The following is a 25,341-nucleotide window of genomic DNA, read 5'->3' as shown; positions in this document are numbered from 1 at the left end:
GAATTGGCTTTGGGGTGACCAGTGAGATATACCTGCTGGAGCGCGTGCTACAGGTGGGTGTTGCTATGGTGACCAGTGAGCTGAGATAAGGCGGGGCTTTACCTAGCAAAGACTTATAGATGATCTGGAGCCAGTGGGTTTGGTGACGAATATGAAGCGAGGGCCAGCCAACGAGAGCATACAGGTCGCAGTGGTGGGTAGTATATGGGGCTTTGGTGACAAAACTAATGGCACTGTGATAGACTGCATCCAATTTGTTGAGTAGAGTGTTGGAGGCTATTTTGTAAATGACATCGCCGAAGTCAAGGATCGGTAGGATAGTCAGTTTTACGAGGGTATGTTTGACAGCATGAGTGAAGGATGCTTTGTTGCGAAATAGGAAGACGATTCTAGATTTTATTTTGGATTGGAGATGCTTAATGTGAGTCTGGAAAGAGAGTTTACAGTCTACCCAGACACCTAGGTATTTGTAGTTGTCCACATATTCTAAGTCAGAACCGTCCAGAGTAGTGATGCTGGACGTGCGGCCAGCGATTGGTTGAAGAGCATGCATTTAGTTTTGCTTGCTTTTAAGAGCAGTTGGAGGCCACGGAAGGAGAGTTGTATGGCATTGAAGCTCGTCTGGAGGTTAGTTAACACAGTTAGTTAACACAAATTAATTATGTGCTACTACACCTGCATTGCTTGCTGTTTGGGGTTTTAGGCTGGGTTTCTGTACAGCACTTCGAGATATTAGCTGATGTACGAAGGGCTATATAAAATAAACTTGATTTGATGTAACAATTAACTCATTAGGAATTTGGGCCACCGTGGGAAAAGTTTGTTTAAATAGTTACCATTTCCGGAGTTAATTCAAGAATATATCGATATCATACCAGTTATTAATGAATCATTTCCTCATAACAGTCTCATTCTGAACGTCATTGACTTGGTAAATCTGCACGAACCCTAACCTAAGTGATGAATCAGCGATACACAAACTGGCTTAATTCTTTATTTACTAACTAAATAATCACACAGAAATACATCAACACACACACAGGGTACAGGATATTGATTACTAACATAATGAAAACAGTCCCTAGTGGACTAACCCAATATGGCGGCTTGTTACAAAATTTAAAAGGGGTGGGGAAAAATAAAGAGTGGGAGAGACAAAGAGAGTGGACTAATCGTACATACTTTTGGAAACTACACTCAGCGTAAATATTTACATTTACATTTTAGTCATTTAGCAGACGCTCTTATCCAGAGCGACTTACAGTAGAGTGCATACATTTTATTACATTTTACATTTCATTACATTTTACATTTCATTACCTTTTTTACATACTGAGACAAGGATATCCCTACGGGCCAAACCCTCCCTAACCCTCCCTAACCCGGACGACGCTATGCCAATTGTGCGTCGCCACACGGACCTCCCGGTCGCGGCCGGGAGTCTGCTGTCTGTGACCCCACTAGTCTGCTGTCTGTGACCCCACTAGCCTGCTGTCTGTGACCCCACTAGCCTGCTGTCTGTGACCCCACTAGCCTGCTGTCTGTAACCCCACTAGCCTGCTGTCTGTGACCCCACTAGTCTGCTGTCTGTGACCCCACTAGCCTGCTGTATGTGACCCCACTAGCCTGCTGTATGTGACCCCACTAGCCTGCTGTATGTGACCCCACTAGCCTGCTGTCTGTGACCCCACTAGCCTGCTGTATGTGACCCCACTAGCCTGCTGTATGTGACCCCACTAGCCTGCTGTCTGTAACCCCACTAGCCTGCTGTCTGTGACCCCACTAGCCTGCTGTCTGTGACCCCACTAGCCTGCTGTATGTGACCCCACTAGCCTGCTGTCTGTGACCCCACTAGTCTGCTGTCTGTGACCCCACTAGCCTGCTGTCTGTGACCCCACTAGTCTGCTGTCTGTGACCCCACTAGCCTGCTGTCTGTGACCCCACTAGCCTGCTGTCTGTGACCCCACTAGTCTGCTGTCTGTGACCCCACTAGCCTGCTGTCTGTGACCCCACTAGCCTGCTGTCTGTGACCCCACTAGTCTGCTGTCTGTGACCCCACTAGCCTGCTGTCTGTGACCCCACTAGTCTGCTGTCTGTGACCCCACTAGTCTGCTGTCTGTGACCCCACTAGCCTGCTGTCTGTGACCCCACTAGTCTGCTGTCTGTAACCCCACTAGTCTGCTGTCTGTGACCCCACTAGTCTGCTGTCTGTGACCCCACTAGTCTGCTGTCTGTGACCCCACTAGCCTGCTGTCTGTGACCCCACTAGCCTGCTGTCTGTAACCCCACTAGCCTGCTGTCTGTGACCCCACTAGCCTGCTGTCTGTGACCCCACTAGCCTGCTGTATGTGACCCCACTAGCCTGCTGTCTGTGACCCCACTAGTCTGCTGTCTGTGACCCCACTAGCCTGCTGTCTGTGACCCCACTAGCCTGCTGTCTGTGACCCCACTAGTCTGCTGTCTGTGACCCCACTAGCCTGCTGTCTGTGACCCCACTAGCCTGCTGTCTGTGACCCCACTAGTCTGCTGTCTGTGACCCCACTAGCCTGCTGTCTGTGACCCCACTAGTCTGCTGTCTGTGACCCCACTAGCCTGCTGTCTGTGACCCCACTAGTCTGCTGTCTGTGACCCCACTAGTCTGCTGTCTGTGACCCCACTAGCCTGCTGTCTGTGACCCCACTAGTCTGCTGTCTGTAACCCCACTAGTCTGCTGTCTGTGACCCCACTAGTCTGCTGTCTGTGACCCCACTAGCCTGCTGTCTGTGACCCCACTAGTCTGCTGTCTGTAACCCCACTAGTCTGCTGTCTGTAACCCCACTAGTCTGCTGTCTGTGACCCCACTAGCCTGCTGTCTGTGACCCCACTAGTCTGCTGTCTGTGACCCCACTAGTCTGCTGTCTGTGACCCCACTAGTCTGCTGTCTGTGACCCCACTAGTCTGCTGTCTGTAACCCCACTAGCCTGCTGTCTGTGACCCCACTAGCCTGCTGTCTGTGACCCCACTAGTCTGCTGTCTGTGACCCCACTAGTCTGCTGTCTGTGACCCCACTAGCCTGCTGTCTGTGACCCCACTAGCCTGCTGTCTGTGACCCCACTAGTCTGCTGTCTGTGACCCCACTAGCCTGCTGTCTGTGACCCCACTAGCCTGCTGTCTGTGACCCCACTAGCCTGCTGTCTGTGACCCCACTAGTCTGCTGTCTGTGACCCCACTAGCCTGCTGTCTGTGACCCCACTAGTCTGCTGTCTGTGACCCCACTAGCCTGCTGTCTGTGACCCCACTAGTCTGCTGTCTGTGACCCCACTAGCCTGCTGTCTGTGACCCCACTAGTCTGCTGTCTGTGACCCCACTAGTCTGCTGTCTGTGACCCCACTAGCCTGCTGTCTGTGACCCCACTAGCCTGCTGTCTGTGACCCCACTAGTCTGCTGTCTGTGACCCCACTAGCCTGCTGTCTGTGACCCCACTAGCCTGCTGTCTGTGACCCCACTAGCCTGCTGTCTGTGACCCCACTAGCCTGCTGTCTGTGACCCCACTAGTCTGCTGTCTGTGACCCCACTAGTCTGCTGTCTGTAACCCCACTAGCCTGCTGTATGTGACCCCACTAGCCTGCTGTCTGTGACCCCACTAGTCTGCTGTCTGTGACCCCACTAGTCTGCTGTCTGTGACCCCACTAGCCTGCTGTCTGTGACCCCACTAGTCTGCTGTCTGTGACCCCACTAGTCTGCTCTCTGTGGGGGGAAGAGTGCGATGCAGTACTCCAGAGAGACTCTAGATGGGGTACATGGATAGTGAGTGCAGCTGGACACGGGATAGAGGAAACAGACTGAGTAGCCAATGGATACACACAACAGGCAAATAGGTAAAATAGTATAAAACGGAAGACAGAACATGTCATTCTTTGTATGATACATTGTAAGGCAAAGGTTTTATTTCAGAATCTAGTTTCAAGTTTTATCATCTTGAAATGAGGCTGATACTGGAGAACAGCAGGTCAAACATATACCAGAAGATGGCAGTAGCTATTTGAAAATAAATCCGTTGTCGACTTTCTCCAGAAGTTAGCCAACACCTCTGATATGGTGGATGATTAGATTTCTTAGGTCAAAAGGCCAATATCTTCCTGTCTTCCTTTATTCCATCAAAACAAATACAGTTTTTTTCCTTCTTCTGATTGCTTCCTTTGTACATTCATGATTCGTGGGTTTTGTTATCTGTTTTAACAAACCTTTTTTATTTTGTGCTTACTTATTGTATATAGTTTTCTTGTGGTTTTTCTATCGTCCCTGGGCGTCCAACCACGTGCACACCTTTATTATTGATTTGTTTTTATCTGTATTGTTGTTTATCAGTTATTTTATCAAATAAATTCACACTGTAGTGCTATATACACATGTTCCAATTAGCTCGATGCCTCATTATTATAATCATAATGATCAAATGTATCGTCGTGTAGCCCTATAAATTCGCCAGCAATTGCGGGACCTCACATTTTCCTGTTCTGTCAATGTGATTTTTTATTTTTGGCTTTCATCCATATATGGCAACAATAACATGTTTCGTTACAACCATCCATTTACATTTACATTTACATTTAAGTCATCCAGACCTTTTAAATCCCCAACTCAACAGAGCACAACTCATCATGGTTACAAATAACTCCTCATCTTTTATGTCTGGGTTGGCCAAATCTCTCAAGCCTGTAACTGGAAAAACCAACTCTGGGGAGAATGGCGTCAGAGATGAGTTTAGGTCGACATAACAATGAATTAAACATTAGTGTGTAAATTATCAATATTTTTCGTGGATGGCAGGCGAACCCGGAGCCCTTGTAGGCCTATCTTTATTCCAGGACTGATGATGGTGAAGGAATGGGAGAGACTGCTTGCGCGATCACAAACTCTACCATCGCTGTGACTAACGGCAGGAGCGCGCAGTGGACCGCTCGTCCTCTCAGTCAGTCGCGAGTGGAAACTGGCTCGGATCGCACCGCATCATCCTACCGGGAAAAATATGTTTCCTGCACCGCCTACCGTTATCAGCGTGGAGAAAAGTCACGTAAAAGGATCTACTACAAAGGACGTTACTTGTTTTGACCACTAATTTGTGTTATAAAGAAGATATAATCCAGATACTGCCAAATTAGGAAAATGGCAAGGATTGGATATTTTAATTTCAGAGAGGTAAGTTGATTGAAATCAGAAAGTAAACTGGAGATAATTATGTAAATATATATATTTATAAACAAGCATTATGACCCCAATATGATGTTTATTTGGCAGTAATGTGGACAGATTGGATTAGATTGATGCATTATCAGACTTTAACCATCGATCCATTCCATGTTTAATTAATGTTGCATTTCTCAGCATGAAGAACCATTACAGTTGTGTTGCCTTTAACACGAGTGTTCTCTGTTCAGAAAGAAGTGCCGTTTCGGAGGTTATACTTCGGGTGTCAAAATTACAACGAAAATATACACAAAATGTACAAAACATTAGGAACACCTTCCTAATATTGAGTTGCGACCCCTTTTTGCCCTCAGAACAGCTTCTATTCGTCGGGGCATGGACTCTACAAGGTTTTGAAAGCGTTCCACAGGGATGCTGGCCCATGTTGACTCCAATGCTTCCACAATGTTGTGTCAAGTTGGCTGGGTGTCCTTTGGGTGGTGGACCATTCCTAAAATTAATACACACGGGAAACTGTTTAGCGTGAAAAACCCAGCAGCGTTGCAGTTCTTGACACACCTCTGCGCCTGGCACCTACTACCATACCCAGTTCAAAGGCACTAAAATATTTTGTCTTGCCCATTCACCTTCTGAATGGCACACATACACCATCCATGTCTCCATTGTCTCAAGGCTTAAAAATGCTTTAACCCGTCTCCTCCCCTTCATCAACACCGATTGTGACATCAATAAGTGACATCAATAAGGGATCATAGCTTTCACCTGGATTCACCTGATCAGTCTGTCATGGAAACCGTAATGTTTTGTACACTCAGCGTATTTCGAAGACAGCAACAAGCCACCCCGTCGCAGATGCGTTTCAGGACCAAGGGCGGAGAGAATTTGGCGCGCTCGGCAGTTTGTGCCAAAGCCCTGTTGCAGCAGTAGCCTCGCTGACACTGAGCTTAATGTGAACTAAAGAGATTATCAAAAACCACTCGGAAAATGGATCTTGCAGTTTCTCTTAATTCATTTGGAAGCTTTGTGAAATTGTAGCTGTATGAATTTGCCTGAACACGGGAAGTTGGTTGCCCTAAACCAATAAGATAACATTACGTTAAAACAGATTGAACATGTTAAACCTTTTCTTGAAGTCGTTTCACTTAGTTGAAGTGTATTTGTATGAGATCTGCCTGCTGTAATCCCTACGCCCTCTCTGAGACACAGCCCTGGTCTACTGCAGTAATCCCTACGCCCTCTCTGAGACACAGCCCTGGTCTACTGCAGTAATCCCTACGCCCTCTCTGAGACACAGCCCTGGTCTACTGCAGTAATCCCTACGCCCTCTCTGAGACACAGCCCTGGTCTACTGCAGTAATCCCTACGCCCTCTCTGAGACACAGCCCTGGTCTACTGCAGTAATCCCTACGCCCTCTCTGAGACACAGCCCTGGTCTACTGCAGTAATCCCTACGCCCTCTCTGAGACACAGCCCTGGTCGACTGCAGTAATCCCTACGCCCTCTCTGAGACACAGCCCTGGTCTACTGCAGTAATCCCTACGCCCTCTCTGAGACACAGCCCTGGTCTACTGCAGTAATCCCTACGCCCTCTCTGAGACACAGCCCTGGTCTACTGCAGTAATCCCTACGCCCTCTCTGAGACACAGCCCTGGTCTACTGCAGTAATCCCTACGCCCTCTCTGAGACACAGCCCTGGTCTACTGCAGTAATCCCTACGCCCTCTCTGAGACACAGCCCTGGTCTACTGCAGTAATCCCTACGCCCTCTCTGAGACACAGCCCTGGTCTACTGCAGTAATCCCTACGCCCTCTCTGAGACACAGCCCTGGTCTACTGCAGTAATCCCTACGCCCTCTCTGAGACACAGCCCTGGTCGACTGCAGTAATCCCTACGCCCTCTCTGAGACACAGCCCTGGTCTACTGCAGTAATCCCTACGCCCTCTCTGAGACACAGCCCTGGTCTACTGCAGTAATCCCTACGCCCTCTCTGAGACACAGCCCTGGTCTACTGCAGTAATCCCTACGCCCTCTCTGAGACACAGCCCTGGTCTACTGCAGTAATCCCTACGCCCTCTCTGAGACACAGCCCTGGTCTACTGCAGTAATCCCTACGCCCTCTCTGAGACACAGCCCTGGTCTACTGCAGTAATCCCTAGGCCCTCTCTGAGACACAGCCCTGGTCTACTGCAGTAATCCCTACGCCCTCTCTGAGACACAGCCCTGGTCTACTGCAGTAATCCCTACGCCCTCTCTGAGACACAGCCCTGGTCGACTGCAGTAATCCCTACGCCCTCTCTGAGACACAGCCCTGGTCTACTGCAGTAATCCCTACGCCCTCTCTGAGACACAGCCCTGGTCTACTGCAGTAATCCCTACGCCCTCTCTGAGACACAGCCCTGGTCTACTGCAGTAATCCCTACGCCCTCTCTGAGACACAGCCCTGGTCTACTGCAGTAATCCCTACGCCCTCTCTGAGACACAGCCCTGGTCTACTGCAGTAATCCCTACGCCCTCTCTGAGACACAGCCCTGGTCTACTGCAGTAATCCCTACGCCCTCTCTGAGACACAGCCCTGGTCTACTGCAGTAATCCCTACGCCCTCTCTGAGACACAGCCCTGGTCTACTGCAGTAATCCCTACGCCCTCTCTGAGACACAGCCCTGGTCTACTGCAGTAATCCCTACGCCCTCTCTGAGACACAGCCCTGGTCTACTGCAGTAATCCCTACGCCCTCTCTGAGACACAGCCCTGGTCTACTGCAGTAATCCCTACGCCCTCTCTGAGACACAGCCCTGGTCTACTGCAGTAATCCCTACGCCCTCTCTGAGACACAGCCCTGGTCTACTGCAGTAATCCCTACGCCCTCTCTGAGACACAGCCCTGGTCTACTGCAGTAATCCCTACGCCCTCTCTGAGACACAGCCCTGGTCTACTGCAGTAATCCCTACGCCCTCTCTGAGACACAGCCCTGGTCTACTGCAGTAATCCCTACGCCCTCTCTGAGACACAGCCCTGGTCTACTGCAGTAATCCCTACGCCCTCTCTGAGACACAGCCCTGGTCTACTGCAGTAATCCCTACGCCCTCTCTGAGACACAGCCCTGGTCTACTGCAGTAATCCCTACGCCCTCTCTGAGACACAGCCCTGGTCTACTGCAGTAATCCCTACGCCCTCTCTGAGACACAGCCCTGGTCTACTGCAGTAATCCCTACGCCCTCTCTGAGACACAGCCCTGGTCTACTGCAGTAATCCCTACGCCCTCTCTGAGACACAGCCCTGGTCTACTGCAGTAATCCCTACGCCCTCTCTGAGACACAGCCCTGGTCTACTGCAGTAATCCCTACGCCCTCTCTGAGACACAGCCCTGGTCTACTGCAGTAATCCCTACGCCCTCTCTGAGACACAGCCCTGGTCTACTGCAGTAATCCCTACGCCCTCTCTGAGACACAGCCCTGGTCTACTGCAGTAATCCCTACGCCCTCTCTGAGACACAGCCCTGGTCTACTGCAGTAATCCCTACGCCCTCTCTGAGACACAGCCCTGGTCTACTGCAGTAATCCCTACGCCCTCTCTGAGACACAGCCCTGGTCTACTGCAGTAATCCCTACGCCCTCTCTGAGACACAGCCCTGGTCTACTGCAGTAATCCCTACGCCCTCTCTGAGACACAGCCCTGGTCTACTGCAGTAATCCCTACGCCCTCTCTGAGACACAGCCCTGGTCTACTGCAGTAATCCCTACGCCCTCTCTGAGACACAGCCCTGGTCTACTGCAGTAATCCCTACGCCCTCTCTGAGACACAGCCCTGGTCTACTGCAGTAATCCCTACGCCCTCTCTGAGACACAGCCCTGGTCTACTGCAGTAATCCCTACGCCCTCTCTGAGACACAGCCCTGGTCTACTGCAGTAATCCCTACGCCCTCTCTGAGACACAGCCCTGGTCTACTGCAGTAATCCCTACGCCCTCTCTGAGACACAGCCCTGGTCTACTGCAGTAATCCCTACGCCCTCTCTGAGACACAGCCCTGGTCTACTGCAGTAATCCCTACGCCCTCTCTGAGACACAGCCCTGGTCTACTGCAGTAATCCCTACGCCCTCTCTGAGACACAGCCCTGGTCTACTGCAGTAATCCCTACGCCCTCTCTGAGACACAGCCCTGGTCTACTGCAGTAATCCCTACGCCCTCTCTGAGACACAGCCCTGGTCTACTGCAGTAATCCCTACGCCCTCTCTGAGACACAGCCCTGGTCTACTGCAGTAATCCCTACGCCCTCTCTGAGACACAGCCCTGGTCGACTGCAGTAATCCCTACGCCCTCTCTGAGACACAGCCCTGGTCTACTGCAGTAATCCCTACGCCCTCTCTGAGACACAGCCCTGGTCTACTGCAGTAATCCCTACGCCCTCTCTGAGACACAGCCCTGGTCTACTGCAGTAATCCCTACGCCCTCTCTGAGACACAGCCCTGGTCTACTGCAGTAATCCCTACGCCCTCTCTGAGACACAGCCCTGGTCTACTGCAGTAATCCCTACGCCCTCTCTGAGACACAGCCCTGGTCTACTGCAGTAATCCCTACGCCCTCTCTGAGAGACAGCCCTGGTCTACTGCAGTAATCCCTACGCCCTCTCTGAGACACAGCCCTGGTCTACTGCAGTAATCCCTACGCCCTCTCTGAGACACAGCCCTGGTCTACTGCAGTAATCCCTACGCCCTCTCTGAGACACAGCCCTGGTCTACTGCAGTAATCCCTACGCCCTCTCTGAGACACAGCCCTGGTCTACTGCAGTAATCCCTACGCCCTCTCTGAGACACAGCCCTGGTCTACTGCAGTAATCCCTACGCCCTCTCTGAGACACAGCCCTGGTCTACTGCAGTAATCCCTACGCCCTCTCTGAGACACAGCCCTGGTCTACTGCAGTAATCCCTACGCCCTCTCTGAGACACAGCCCTGGTCTACTGCAGTAATCCCTACGCCCTCTCTGAGACACAGCCCTGGTCTACTGCAGTAATCCCTACGCCCTCTCTGAGACACAGCCCTGGTCTACTGCAGTAATCCCTACGCCCTCTCTGAGACACAGCCCTGGTCTACTGCAATAATCCCTACGCCCTCTCTGAGACACAGCCCTGGTCTACTGCAATAATCCCTACGCCCTCTCTGAGACACAGCCCTGGTCTACTGCAGTAATCCCTACGCCCTCTCTGAGACACAGCCCTGGTCTACTGCAGTAATCCCTACGCCCTCTCTGAGACACAGCCCTGGTCTACTGCAGTAATCCCTACGCCCTCTCTGAGACACAGCCCTGGTCGACTGCAGTAATCCCTACGCCCTCTCTGAGACACAGCCCTGGTCTACTGCAGTAATCCCTACGCCCTCTCTGAGACACAGCCCTGGTCTACTGCAGTAATCCCTACGCCCTCTCTGAGACACAGCCCTGGTCTACTGCAGTAATCCCTACGCCCTCTCTGAGACACAGCCCTGGTCTACTGCAGTAATCCCTACGCCCTCTCTGAGACACAGCCCTGGTCTACTGCAGTAATCCCTACGCCCTCTCTGAGACACAGCCCTGGTCTACTGCAGTAATCCCTACGCCCTCTCTGAGAGACAGCCCTGGTCTACTGCAGTAATCCCTACGCCCTCTCTGAGACACAGCCCTGGTCTACTGCAGTAATCCCTACGCCCTCTCTGAGACACAGCCCTGGTCTACTGCAGTAATCCCTACGCCCTCTCTGAGACACAGCCCTGGTCTACTGCAGTAATCCCTACGCCCTCTCTGAGACACAGCCCTGGTCTACTGCAGTAATCCCTACGCCCTCTCTGAGACACAGCCCTGGTCTACTGCAGTAATCCCTACGCCCTCTCTGAGACACAGCCCTGGTCTACTGCAGTAATCCCTACGCCCTCTCTGAGACACAGCCCTGGTCTACTGCAGTAATCCCTACGCCCTCTCTGAGACACAGCCCTGGTCTACTGCAGTAATCCCTACGCCCTCTCTGAGACACAGCCCTGGTCTACTGCAGTAATCCCTACGCCCTCTCTGAGACACAGCCCTGGTCTACTGCAGTAATCCCTACGCCCTCTCTGAGACACAGCCCTGGTCTACTGCAATAATCCCTACGCCCTCTCTGAGACACAGCCCTGGTCTACTGCAGTAATCCCTACGCCCTCTCTGAGACACAGCCCTGGTCTACTGCAGTAATCCCTACGCCCTCTCTGAGACACAGCCCTGGTCTACTGCAGTAATCCCTACGCCCTCTCTGAGACACAGCCCTGGTCTACTGCAGTAATCCCTACGCCCTCTCTGAGACACAGCCCTGGTCTACTGCAGTAATCCCTACGCCCTCTCTGAGACACAGCCCTGGTCTACTGCAGTAATCCCTACGCCCTCTCTGAGACACAACCCTGGTCTACTGCAGTATTCCCTACGCCCTCTGAGAGACACAACCCTGGTCTACTGCAGTATTCCCTACGCCCTCTGAGAGACAGCCCTGGTCTACTGCAGTGTAGTGATGTGTAGTTATGTGGTGCAGTCATATAGTTTAGTGATGTAGTGTAGTAATGCAGTGATGTAATGTAGTGATGTAGTTTAATGATGTGATGTAGTGTAGTGATGTAGTGATGTGCTTTAGGGATGTACTGTAGTGCTGTAGTGTATTGATATAGTGTAGTGATATAGTGTAGTGATATAGTGTAATGATATAGTGTAGTGATGTATTGTAATGATATAGTGTAGTGATATAGTGCAGTGATGTAATGATATAGTTTAGTGATGTAGTGATATAGTGTAGTGATGTAGTGTAGTGATGTAGTGTAGTGATATAGTTTAGTGATGTAGTGATATAGTGTAGTGATATAGTGTAGTGATGTGATGTAGTGATATAGTGTAGTGATATAGTGTAGTGATATAGTGTAGTGATGTAGTGTAGTGATGTAGTGTAGTGATGTAATGTAGTGATATAGTGTAGTGATGTAGTGTAGTGATGTAGTGTAGTGATATAGTGTAGTGATGTATTGATATAGTGTAGTGATGTAATGTAGTGATGTAGTGTAATGATGTAGTGTAGTGATGTAGTGTAGTGATGAATGTAGTGATATAGTGTAGTGATGTAATGTAGTGATGTAGTGTAGTGATATAGTGTAGTGATATAGTGTAATGATATAGAGTTGTGATGTAATGATATAGTTTAGTGATGTAGTGATGTAGTGTAGTGATATAGTGTAATGATATAGTGCAGTGATGTAATGATATCGTTTAGTGATGTAGTGATGTAGTGTAGTGATGTAGTGTAGGGATGTAGTGTAGTGATGTAGTGTAGTGATATAGTGTAATGATATAGTTTAGTGATGTAGTGATGTAGTGTAGTGATGTAGTGTTGTGATGTAGTGATGTCATGATTTAGTGATGTCATGATTTAGTGATGTATTGATATAGTGTAGTGATGTAGTGTAGTGATGTAATGTAGTGATGTCATGTAGTGATATAGTGTAGTGATGTAATGTAGTGATATAGTGTATTGATATAGTGTAGTGATGTGATGTAGTGATGTAATGATATAGTTTAGTGATGTAGTGATGTAGTGTAGTGATGTAGTGTAGTGATGTAATGTAGTGATGTAGTGTAGTGATATAGTGTAGTGATATAGTGTAATGATATAGAGTTGTGATGTAATGATATAGTTTAGTGATGTAGTGATGTAGTGTAGTGATGTAGTGTAGTGATATAGTGTAATGATATAGTGCAGTGATGTAATGATATCGTTTAGTGATGTAGTGATGTAGTGTAGTGATGTAGTGTAGGGATGTAGTGTAGTGATGTAGTGTAGTGATATAGTGTAATGATATAGTTTAGTGATGTAGTGATGTAGTGTAGTGATGTAGTGTTGTGATGTAGTGATGTCATGATTTAGTGATGTCATGATTTAGTGATGTATTGATATAGTGTAGTGATGTAGTGTAGTGATGTAATGTAGTGATGTCATGTAGTGATATAGTGTAGTGATGTAATGTAGTGATATAGTGTATTGATATAGTGTAGTGATGTGATGTAGTGATGTAATGATATAGTTTAGTGATGTAGTGATGTAGTGTAGTGATGTAGTGTAGTGATGTAATGTAGTGATGTAGTGTTGTGATGTAGTGATGTCATGATTTAGTGATGTCATGATTTAGTGATGTATTGATATAGTGTAGTGATGTAGTGTAGTGATGTAATGTAGTGATGTATTGATATAGTGTAGTGATGTAGTGTAGTGATGTATTGATATAGTGTAGTGATATAGTGTAGTGATGTAGTGTAGTGATGTAATGTAGTGATGTAATGTAGTGATATAGTGTAGTGATGTAGTGTAGTGATGTATTTATATACTGTAGTGATGTATTGTGGTGATGTAGTGTAGTGATGTAATGTAGTGATATAGTGTAGTGATGTAGTGTAGTGATGTATTTATATACTGTAGTGATGTAGTGTGGTGATGTAGTGTAGTGATGTAGTGTAGTGATGTAGTGTAGTGATGTAGTGTAGTGATGTATTTATATACTGTAGTGATGTAGTGTGGTGATGTAGTGTAGTGATGTGATGTAGTTTATTGATATAGTGTAGTGATGTGATGTAGTTTATTGATGTAGTGTACTGATGTGATGTAGTTTAGTGATGTGATGTAGTGTAGTGGTGTACTGCTGTGATGTAATGTGCTGAAGTGATGTATTGATGTGATGTGATGTAGTTTATTGATATAGTGTAGTGATGTATTGATGTAGTTTAGTGATATAGTGTAGTGATGTAGTGTTTTGATGTAGTGATGTCATGATTTAGTGTAGTGATGTAGTGTAGTGATGTAGTGTAGTGATGTAATGTAGTGATATAGTGTAGTGATGTAATGTAGTGATATAGTGTAGTGATGTAATGTAGTGATGTATTGGTATAGTGATGTAATGTAGTGATATAGTGTAGTGATATAGTGTAGTGATATAGTGTATAAATGTAGTGTAGTGATGTATTGGTATAGTGTAGTGATGTAGTGATGTCATGATTTAGTGTAGTGATGTAGTGTAGTGATGTAGTGATATAGTGTAGTGATGTAGTGTAGTGATGTAATGTAGTGATGTAGTGATATAGTGTAGTGATGTAATGTAGTGATATAGTGTCGTGATGTAATGTAGTGATGTAGTGTAGTGATGTAATGTAGTGATATAGTGTAGTGATATAGTGTAGTGATATAGTGATATAGTGTAGTGATGTAATGTAGTGATGTAGTGATATAGTGTAGTGATGTAGTGTAGTGATGTAATGTAGTGATATAGTGTAGTGATGTAGTGTAGTGATATAGTGTAGTGATGTAATGTAGTGATATAGTGTAGTGATGTAATGTAGTGATATAGTGATATAGTGTAGTGATGTAATGTAGTGATATAGTGTAGTGATGTAGTGTAGTGATATAGTGTAGTGATGTAATGTAGTGATATAGTGTAGTGATGTAATGTAGTGATATAGTGATATAGTGTAGTGATGTAATGTAGTGATGTAGTGATATAGTGTAGTGATGTAGTGTAGTGATGTAATGTAGTGATGTAGTGATATAGTGTAGTGATGTAATGTAGTGATATAGTGTCGTGATGTAGTGTAGTGATATAGTGTAGTGATGTAATGTAGTGATATAGTGTAGTGATATAGTGTAGTGATATAGTGTAGTGATGTAATGTAGTGATATAGTGTAGTGATGTAATGTAGTGATATAGTGTAGTGATATAGTGTAGTGATGTAGTGTAGTGATATAGTGTAGTGATGTAATGTAGTGATATAGTGTAGTGATGTAATGTAGTGATATAGTGTAGTGATGTAATGTAGTGATATAGTGATATAGTGTAGTGATGTAATGTAGTGATATAGTGTAGTGATGTAATGTAGTGATATAGTGTAGTGATGTAATGTAGTGATATAGTGTAGTGATATAGTGTAGTGATATAGTGTAGTGATGTAATGTAGTGATATAGTGTAGTGATGTAATGTAGTGATGTAGTGATATAGTGTAGTGATGTAATGTAGTGATATAGTGTCGTGATGTAGTGTAGTGATATAGTGTAGTGATGTAATGTAGTGATATAGTGTAGTGATATAGTGTAGTGATGTAATGTAGTGATATAGTGTAGTGATGTAATGTAGTGATATAGTGTAGTGATATAGTGTAGTGATGTAGTGTAGTGATATAGTGTAGTGATATAGTGTAGTGATGTAGTGTAGTGATATAGTGTAGTGATGTATTGGTATAGTTTAGTGATGTAGTGTGGTGATATAGTGTAGTGATGTGATATAGTGTAGTGATATGATGTATTGTAGTGATGTAGTGATGTCATGATTTAGTGATGTATTGATATACTGTAGTGATGTAGTGTAGTGATGTAGTGTAGTGATGTAATGTAACAGGATGCATTATCATAAGGATTATTTCTGAGTAGAACATTTTGATGTATGTGTTTTGTATTTTAAAGGTCTGTATAGATTAGCAGAAAATAATCTCATAAATGGTTAATTAACATCTTATCTGTGTGTTGTCAGGTGGTGAACATGGCGTCGTGGCGGCTGGTCTGTGTCCTGGCAGTGTGGACCTCTGTGTTGGGTCTGGCCCAGTGTTGTCCAGAGACCTGTAGCTGTCTGGATAAATACACCCACCAGTTCACTGACTGTGCCTACAAAGACCTGCTGTTAGTTCCCATAGGCCTCCCCTCCAACGTCACCACGCTCTCTCTCTCTGCCAACAAGATCAAACACCTGAAGGCCAAGAGCTTTATTAACGTCACCCAGGTGTGTATGTAAATATGGTCCTAACGTCACCCAGGTGTGTGTATATGGTCCTAACGTCACCCAGGTGTGTGTGTAAATATGGTCCTAACGTCACCCAGGTGTGTGTGTGAATATGGTCCTAACGTCACCCAGGTGTGTGTATATGGTCCTAACGTCACCCAGGTGTGTGTGTAAATATGGTCCTAACGTCACCCAGGTGTGTGTGTGAATATGGTCCTAACGTCACCCAGGTGTGTGTGTAAATATGGTCCTAACGTCACCCAGGTGTGTGTGTAAATATGGTCCTAACGTCACCCAGGTGTGTGTGTGAATATGGTCCTAACGTCACCCAGGTGTGTGAATATGGTCCTAACGTCACCCAGGTGTGTGTGTATATGGTCCTAACGTCACCCAGGTGTGTGTGAATATGGTCCTAACGTCACCCAGGTGTGTGAATATGGTCCTAACGTCACCCAGGTGTGTGTGTTTATATGGTCCTAACGTCACCCAGGTGTGTGTGTTTATATGGTCCTAACGTCACCCAGGTGTGTGAATATGGTCCTAACGTCACCCAGGTGTGTGTGTGAATATGGTCCTAACGTCACCCAGGTGTGTATGTAAATATGGTCCTAACGTCACCCAGGTGTGTATGTAAATATGGTCCTAACGTCACCCAGGTGTGTGTATATGGTCCTAACGTCACCCAGGTGTGTTTGAATATGGTCCTAACGTCACCCAGGTGTGTGTATATGGACCTAACGTCACCCAGGTGTGTTTGAATATGGTCCTAACGTCACCCAGGTGTGTTTGAATATGGTCCTAACGTCACCCAGGTGTGTGTGAATATGGTCCTAACGTCACCCAGGTGTGTGTGAATATGGTCCTAACGTCACCCAGGTGTGTTTGAATATGGTCCTAACGTCACCCAGGTGTGTGTGTATATGGTCCTAACGTCACCCAGGTGTGTTTGAATATGGTCCTAACGTCACCCAGGTGTGTATGTAAATATGGTCCTAACGTCACCCAGGTGTGTGTGAATATGGTCCTAACGTCACCCAGGTGTGTGTGTATATGGTCCTAACGTCACCCAGGTTTGTGTATATGGTCCTAACGTCACCCAGGTGTGTATGTAAATATGGTCCTAACGTCACCCAGGTGTGTTTGAATATGGTCCTAACGTCACCCAGGTGTGTGTATATGGTCCTAACGTCACCCAGGTGTGTATGTAAATATGGTCCTAACGTCACCCAGGTGTGTGTGAATATGGTCCTAACGTCACCCAGGTGTGTAAGTAAATATGGTCCTAACGTCACCCAGGTGTGTGTGAATATGGTCCTAACGTCACCCAGGTGTGTTTGAATATGGTCCTAACGTCACCCAGGTGTGTGTGAATATGGTCCTGTGGGGTTCAGTTTGCAGATCGTGGTTCTTGCAAAACTATGATTGTGGGTTTGATTCCCACTGGAGCCAGCCATACGAGAAATGTCTGAATGCATGACTGTAAGTTACTTTGTCTGCTAAATGGCATATGATTATATGATTATATGGGATGGGATGGGCTGGGTACAGCAAAAGACATATTAATAAAGTATTCTTCTTCAGGTGACCTCCCTATGGCTGGCCCACAATGAGATGGTGACCATCGAGAGGGACTCTCTGGCCCCGCTGAATCAGCTGCGAAACCTGGACCTCAGCTACAACAAGATCATCAGCTTCCCCTGGGAGGACCTGGCCAACCTCACCGCTCTTCAGCTGCTCAAGATGAACAACAACGAGATGATCAACCTCCCTAAAGATGCCTTCTCCACTCTCGAAGACCTGAGGTCCCTGAGGATCAACAACAACAGGTTCACTACCATCGTCCAGGGGACCTTCACCTCGCTAAGCTCCATGTCTCACCTTCAGATCTACAACAACCCTTTCACCTGCTCCTGCAGTCTGGAGTGGCTGAGAGACTGGATCACGGAGTCTAAGATCTCTGTCCCAGAGCAGGACTCTATCGTCTGCGAGGCCCCAGAGCATCTGCAAGGGGCCCTGGTGACCAAGATGCCCAAACTGGACTGCAAGGCCCCGACGGTGTCCATCACCTACCAGCCAAACCTGGACAACACTGAGCTATACGAAGGGTTTATGGTGATTCTCAACTGTGAGACCAAGGGCAACCCCAAACCAGAGGTCAGCTGGGAGGTGGTGAACGCAGGGAACCAGAAGTTCACATTCAGTTTGCCCTCTGTGGTCAGCGTGAAGAATGACTCGCCCATCAACGATAAAAGCACCAACAGCCGGTTCCTGGTCTTCCAGAACGGCACCATGATCATCCCCCGTATGAGCAAGAAGGAGGATGGGAACTACAGCTGCTCAGCTGTCAACGATCTCGGTAAAGCAAACAGCACAGCGAAGGTAGTAGTGGCGGGCACCAAGAAACAAGCCATTAACTCCATGCTGGACACCACAGTAGATAAGATCCTCCGTCCGTCTGGTGGAAACAAGCCGGGACCTAAGATGACCAACAACATCATCAACTGGCCCAAGTCCGACTCTGAGAAGACCAAGAACATTCCAACTGGGTCGTCTGTTAAACACGCCGATGGCTCAGTGCAAGCTGGCGAGGGCTCAGAGGAGCTGCCGTTTACCAGTAAGTGTGGCGTCAGCGATGGCACTCAGTACATCTCCAACCACGCATTCAACCTCAGTCTGGACCAGCTGAAGCAGTACACCTTTGATTTCGGCGTCATCGCGTTGGAAGTGTCCGAGACCGAGGCCAAAGTGCAGCTCAATCCTCTGCACCTCCCCAACAGTAAGAACGACCTTCATCTCAGCCACAATGAGAACCTAGAGACCGTCGACAAAGAACCGTTCAGCCTCTATCAAGCCTCAACCAAAACAACCCCTCTGGACGTGCTCTATCTGTGTTTTAACACTGGTAACGGCCACTCTGTGGTGCAGTGGTCCCGGATAGAAGAGGGGATCAATGCCTATAAGTTCCAGGGCCTACAACCAGGCACCAACTACACCCTGTGTCTGACCTACGGAGGGCAGGACTGTCAGGTCCAGGTAATCTTCACAACTAGGAAGAAGATTCCTTCTCTGTTGATCATAGTGATGGTTAGTACCTTCCTGTTGGTGCTGGCTACAGTCCCTCTGCTGGGAGCCACCTGCTGTCATCTCTTAAACAAGTACCAGGGAAAGACTTACAAACGGATCATTAAGGCGGCGCAGAAGAACACAGATCAAATGGATAAACATATGTTTGGAGGTGATTTCGACCCCCGGGCGTCCTTTGTGGAGTCGGAGAAGAATTCTAACCCAAGTGAGATAGAAGAAGGAGAAGGGGAGGACGGACAGGACAGGGAGGAGTTGCAGGGGAGTGTGGTTACAGAGTCTATCCCGGGTTCTACATTCAAATTTGAGGTGGGTTCGGAGTACAGCGATAGATTACCGTTGGGCGCTGAGGCGGTGAATATCTCTGAGGATGGAAACGGTAACTACAAAGAGTCGAATCGCTGAGCAGAGCCGTGTGATGCTAATCAGAGGAGATAGGAGCTTGTGAAATAGTTACTTTCGACTACATTTTAAACCAGCTAACTCACAGATCATTATTTCACTACAAGAAGATAGCCCTGATGAAGGCGGATAGCTCATTTCACCTCAGAAAGTAAGTAACCCGTTATACCCCAAATAAGAGATTGTCAAAATGAACAGTTGTGAATACTTACTGTGCATTCGGAAAGTATTCACACTCCTTGACCTTTTCCACATTTTGTTACTTTACAGCCTTATTCTAAAATGGATTAAAAAGATATATATCTTCTCATCAATCTACACACAATACCCCATAATGACAAAGCAAAAACAGATTTTGATTGATTTTCGCAAATGTATTAAAAGTAAAGGAAAATCAAAAATACATTTACATAAGTATTCAGACACTTTACACAGTACTTTTGTGAAGCACCTTTGGCAGCAATTACAGCCTCAAGTCTTCTTAGGTATGACGATACAAGCTTGGCACTCTTGTATTTGGGGATATTTTCCCATTCTTCTCTGCAGATCCTCTCAAGCTCTGTCAGGTTGGATGAGTTGTGTCTCTGCACAGTTATTTTCAGGTAGAAGCTGTTGAGGAGCCTTTTGGTCCTAGACTTGGTGCTCCGGTACCACTTGCCGTGCGGTAGCAGAGTAAACAGTCTATAACTTGCGTGACTGGAGTCTCTGACAATTTTATGGGCTATTATATAGGTCCTGGATGGCAGGAAGCTTGGCCCCAGTGATGTACTGGGCCATTCTCACTACCCTCTGTAGCCCCTTACGGTCAGATGCCGAGCAGTTGCCATACCAGGCGGTGATGCAACCGGTCAGGATGCTCTCAATGGTGCAGCTGTAGAACCTTTTGAGGATCTGGGGACCCATGCCAAATCTTTTCATTCTCCTGAGGGGGAAAATGTTTTGTCGTGCCCTCTTCACGACTGTCTTGGTATGTTTGGACCATGATAGTTTGTTGGTGATGTGGACACCAAGGAACTGGAAACTCTCGACCCACTCCACTACAGCCCAGTCGATGTTAATGGGGGCCTGTCTGGCCCGCCTTTTCCTGTAGTCCACGATCAGTTCCTTTGTCTTGCTCACATTGAGGGAGAGGTTGTTCTCCTGGCACCACAAGGCCAGTTCTCTGACCTCCTCTCTATAGGTCGTCTCATCGTTGTCGGTGATCAGGCCTACCACTGTTGTGTCGTCAGAAAACATAATGATGGTGTTGGAGTCGTGTTTGGCCACTCAGTCGTGAGTGAACAGGGAATACAGGAGGGGACTGAGTACACACCCCTGAGGGGCCCCAGTGTTAAGGATCAGCGTGGCAGACGTATTGTTGCCTACTCTTACCACCTGGGGGCGGCCCGTCAGGAAGTCCAGGATCCATTTGCAGAGGGAGGTGTTTAGTCCCAGAGTCCTTAGCTTAGTGATGCGCTTTGTGGGCACTATGGTGTTGAACGCTGAGCTGTAGTCAATGAATAGCATTCTCACATAGGTGTTCCTTTTTGTCCAGGTGGAAAAGGGCAGTGGGGTGTGTGATTGAGACTGCGTCATCTGTGGATCTGTTGAGGCGGTAGAAAACTGGAGTGGGTCTAGGGAGTCCGAGAGGATGCTGTTGATGTGAGCCATGACCAGCCTTTCAGGGCACTTCATGGCTACGATAGTGAGTGCCACGGGCGGTAATCATTTAGGCAGGTTACCTTCAATTCCTTGGGAGCAGGGACTATGGTGGTCTGCTTGAAACATGTAGGTATTACAGACTCGGTCAGGTAGAGGTTGAAAATGTCAGTGAAGACACTTGACCGTTGGTCCGTGCATGCTTTGAGTACACGTCCTGGTAATCCGTCTGGCCCAGCGGCTTTGTGAATGTTGACCTGTTTAAAGGTTTTGTTCACATCGGCTACCGAGAGCGTTAACACACAGTCATCCAGAACAGCTGGTGCTCTCCTGCATGCTTCAGTGTTGCTTGCCTCGAAGCGAGCATAAAAATAATTTTGCTCATCTGGTAGGCTCGCGTCACTGGGAAGCTCGCGTCTGGGTTTCCCTTTGTAGTCCGTAATAGTTTTCAAGCCCTGCCACGTCCGACGAGCGTCAGGGCTGGTGTAGTAGGATTCAATCTTAATCCTGTATTGGCGCTTTGCTTGGTTTGATGGTTTGTCTGAGGGCATAGCGGGATTTCTTATAATCAAATCAAATTTATTTATATAGCCCTTCTTACATCAGCTGATATCTCAAAGTGCTGTATAGAAACCCAGCCTAAAACCCCAAACAGCAAGTAATGCAGGTGTAGAAGCGTCCGGGATTAGTCTCCCGCTCCTTGAAAGTGGCCGCTCTAGCCTTTAGCTCGATGCCGATGTTGCCTGTAATCCATGGCTTCTGTTTGGGATATGTACGTACGGTCACTTTGGGGACGACGTCATCGATGCACTTATTGATGAAACCGATGATTGAGGTGGTGTACTCCTCAATGCCATTGGATGAATCCCAGAACATATTCCAGTCTGTGCTAGCAAAACAGTCTTGTAGTGTAGCATCCGCGTCATCTGACCACTTCTGTGTTGAGCGAGTCACTGGTACTTCCTGCTTTAGCTAACAGTACACTTTAACTTGAAATGAAAATTACTTTCTGACAAAATTAGAAACGTGTAATATCTGAAAATGTAGCTAGCTAGACTATTGTGCCCGTATACATGGATGGACTCAGATGCCACGGTTGTTATTAAGGCACATGAAAGTACACAATTTTCCAGAAGGCATTTCTGCCCAAAAACACATTTTGATTAAAGAAAAGTTTACATTCAAATGGCTCTCCTGTGAAGTAAGAAAAATAAATATATATATATATGTTTTCGCTTTGTCATTATGGGGTATTATGTGTAGACGAATGAGGAAAAAGTTGAGGGGTCTGAATACTTTCCGAATGCACTGTAAGTATTCAGAACTCGAAATTGAGCTCAGGTGCATCTTATTTCAATTGATCATCCTTGAGATGTTTCTACAACTTGGTTGGAGCCCACTTGTGGTAAATTAAATGGATTGGACATGATTTGGAAAGGCACACACCTGTCTATATAAGGTCCCACAGTTCACAGTGCATGTCAGAGCAAAAACCAAGCCATGAGGTCGAAAGAATTGTCTGTAGAGATCAGAGATAGGATTGTGTTGAGGCACAAATCTGGGGAAGGGTACCAAAAAATGTCTGCAGCATTGAAGGTCCCCAAGAACACAGTGGCCTCCATCATTCTTAAATGGAAGAAGTTTGGAACCACCATGACTCTTCCTAGAGCCGGCCGCCCAGGCAAACTGAGCAATTGGAGGAGAAGGGCCTTGGTGAGGGAGGTGACCAATAACCTGATTGTCACTCTGACAGACCACCAGAGTTCCTCTGTGGAAATGGGAGAACCTTCCAGAAGGACAACCACCTCTGCAGTACTCCACCAATCAGGCGCTTATGGTAGAGTGGCCAGACGGAAGCCATTCCTCAATAAAAGGCACCTGACAGCCCGCTTGGAGTTTGCCAAAAGGCACCTAAAGACTCTCAGACCATGAGAAACTAGATTCTGTGGTCTGATGAAACCAAGATTCAACTCTTTGACCTGAATGCCAAGCATCACGTCTGGAGGAAATCTGGCACCATCCCTACAGTGAAGCATGGTGGTGGCAGTAGGGACTAGGAGACTAGTCAGGATTGAGGCAAAGATGAATGGAGCAAAGTCAGAGAGACCCTTGCTTAGAACCTGGTCCAGAGCGCTCACGACCTCAGACTGGGATGAAGATTCACCTTCCAACAGGACAACGACCCTAAGCACACAGCCAAGACAACGCAGGAGTGGCTTCGGGACAAGTCTCTGAATGTCCTTGAGTGGCCCAGTCAGAGCCCGGACTTGAACCCGATCGAAATCTCTGGAGAGACCTGAAAATAGCTGTGCAGCGACGCTCCCCATCCAACCTGACAGAGCTTGAGAGGATCTGCAGAGAAGAATGAGAGAAACTCCCCAAATACAGGTGTGCCAAGTTTGTAGCGTCATACCCAAGAAGACTCGAGGCTGTAATCGCTGCCAAAGGTGCTTCAACAAAGTACTGAGTAAAAGGTCTGAATACTTATGTAAATTTGATATTTCAGTTTTACATTTTTAATAGATTTTCAAAAATGTCTAAAAACCTGTTTGTGTGTTGTCATTATGGGGTATTGTGTGTTGATTGATTATGGTTAAAAAACTGTTTACTCAATTTTAGAATAAGGTTGTAATGTAACAAAATGTGGAAAAAGTCAAGGGGTCTGAATACTTTCTGAATGCATTGTATATAAAACTTACGACATTCCTCTTGCAGTTACAATAGACTACTGAAAGCACAGCTGTTCTACAGTTCAAACAGACCTCATAACTTGTAAAAAGCAGAAGACATTGAAATGTCCCCTTTATGCAGCGCGTATTCTAGCCTTTAAATGCTTCACCTCAGCAGGATGCGATGCTAGCCAGCTTCCCAACTGCTATTTCCATTGTGATGATCAAAGAGGGAACATCACGTTGTGGAGTTTTAAGGCATGTTCCCGGTTCACTGTCGACAGATGTTGTTTAATGTAATGTGAGGGCTTTGACATGTGACCTTTTTAACCTCTCATGAATCTGAACATGTCCATGGCATGTCACACAGATGACTTATATCCTTCGTGTGTTTTTTTTTAGCGTAGGCCTATTCTATAGGACTTTAGATATTGTTCTTAATGTCAAAAATGTGATGTAAAGACCCAGTGAAATTGAAAGGATTTTTCTCTTTTTTGGGGGGGGAAAGCGTAAATGATCCGTTTGTACAGTATCATCACCTGACGCTTTAAAGGGCAGCTGGTGGCTTTGAGTGTCCTGTATTTCTATGCATCGTTTGTGAGCTACTGTCCCAACGATGTTGTACAAATATCTCCCGACCTTTCAAGATTTTTTATATGATTTTATGTACGTGAAATTAATAAATGATCTAAAAATATGTTTGCATCCTCAGATTTCCTGTCGTTGGTTCAGCACAATGTTTTTCAACTTTTGACCCCCTTTTTCTCCCCAGCCTGGGATCAAATCAGGTCTGTTGTGACGCCTAAAGCACTGCGATGCAGTCCCAGCTCCGCCACTCCGGAGACGTTCGACTTGGCGGTTGTATATCTTTAAACTGCTGTGCATTAGAGGAGGAAACGGTGTTTTATATAAGGTTAATGATATTGGGCCTGTTTGTGGTCAAGCGCACCTGAAGCTTGTTTTGTATTCTAGGCATATAACAAAATGTTTTTATTTTCTTCACATTTGAACACATTTTTCCTACTGATATGAAAGAGCTATATCGAGAACAAATGCATTGTGGGATAAGAGTTGGCTATTTAGACTGGGTTCTAAATTGTAAATACATGCTATGATATTACATTTAGCAGACAAAGTGAAAATGAACAAATAAAGCCTTTTTTATTTATTTAGACATAATAATATACCTACCTTTTTGTGCGCCATCATAATATAGCGCTGCTTTGGACCTCAACACCGCCGCAGCCTGGGAAATGGGCAGCACTACATTCCCGTTATAGAGATGGTGGACTATGAAGTGCTACTGCGACTCAGTAGTTCATTCACAAACATCCTATTATTGTTATTCCTATTAATCATCCGTTTTCATCAGCAGAGTGTTTTATTTTACAACCACATGCACGTCCATAAGAATATATTATAATAATTGTTCAAATTAGCATCTCCATGTGAGAAAACATAGGAGTGGCTTCGGGACAAGTCTCTGAATGTCCTTGAGTGGCCCAGCCAGAGCCCGGACTTGAACCCGATCGAACATCTCTGAAGAGACCTGAAAATAGCTGTGCAGC

General features: G+C 46.6%; 1 protein-coding gene across 1 annotated transcript; it reads left to right on the top strand.

Annotated features, from left to right (window-relative positions):
* The first annotated feature begins 4,844 nt into the window (after positions 1-4,844).
* On the top strand, positions 4,845-24,470 carry LOC129861893 (immunoglobulin superfamily containing leucine-rich repeat protein 2-like). Its single transcript, XM_055933072.1, has 3 exons — positions 4,845-5,178; positions 15,738-15,983; positions 17,565-24,470. Exons 1-3 carry the CDS (start codon positions 5,146-5,148, stop codon positions 19,467-19,469), a joined length of 2,184 nt encoding a protein of 727 aa, XP_055789047.1. The 5' UTR covers positions 4,845-5,145; the 3' UTR covers positions 19,470-24,470.
* Positions 24,471-25,341: the final 871 nt, after the last annotated feature.

This window comes from Salvelinus fontinalis, chromosome 9, assembly GCF_029448725.1.
Source record: "Salvelinus fontinalis isolate EN_2023a chromosome 9, ASM2944872v1, whole genome shotgun sequence".
Taxonomy (NCBI): Eukaryota; Metazoa; Chordata; class Actinopteri; order Salmoniformes; family Salmonidae; genus Salvelinus; species Salvelinus fontinalis.
Note: the sequence above shows the minus strand (reverse complement) of the source record. Positions and strands in the feature narration are given on the sequence as shown.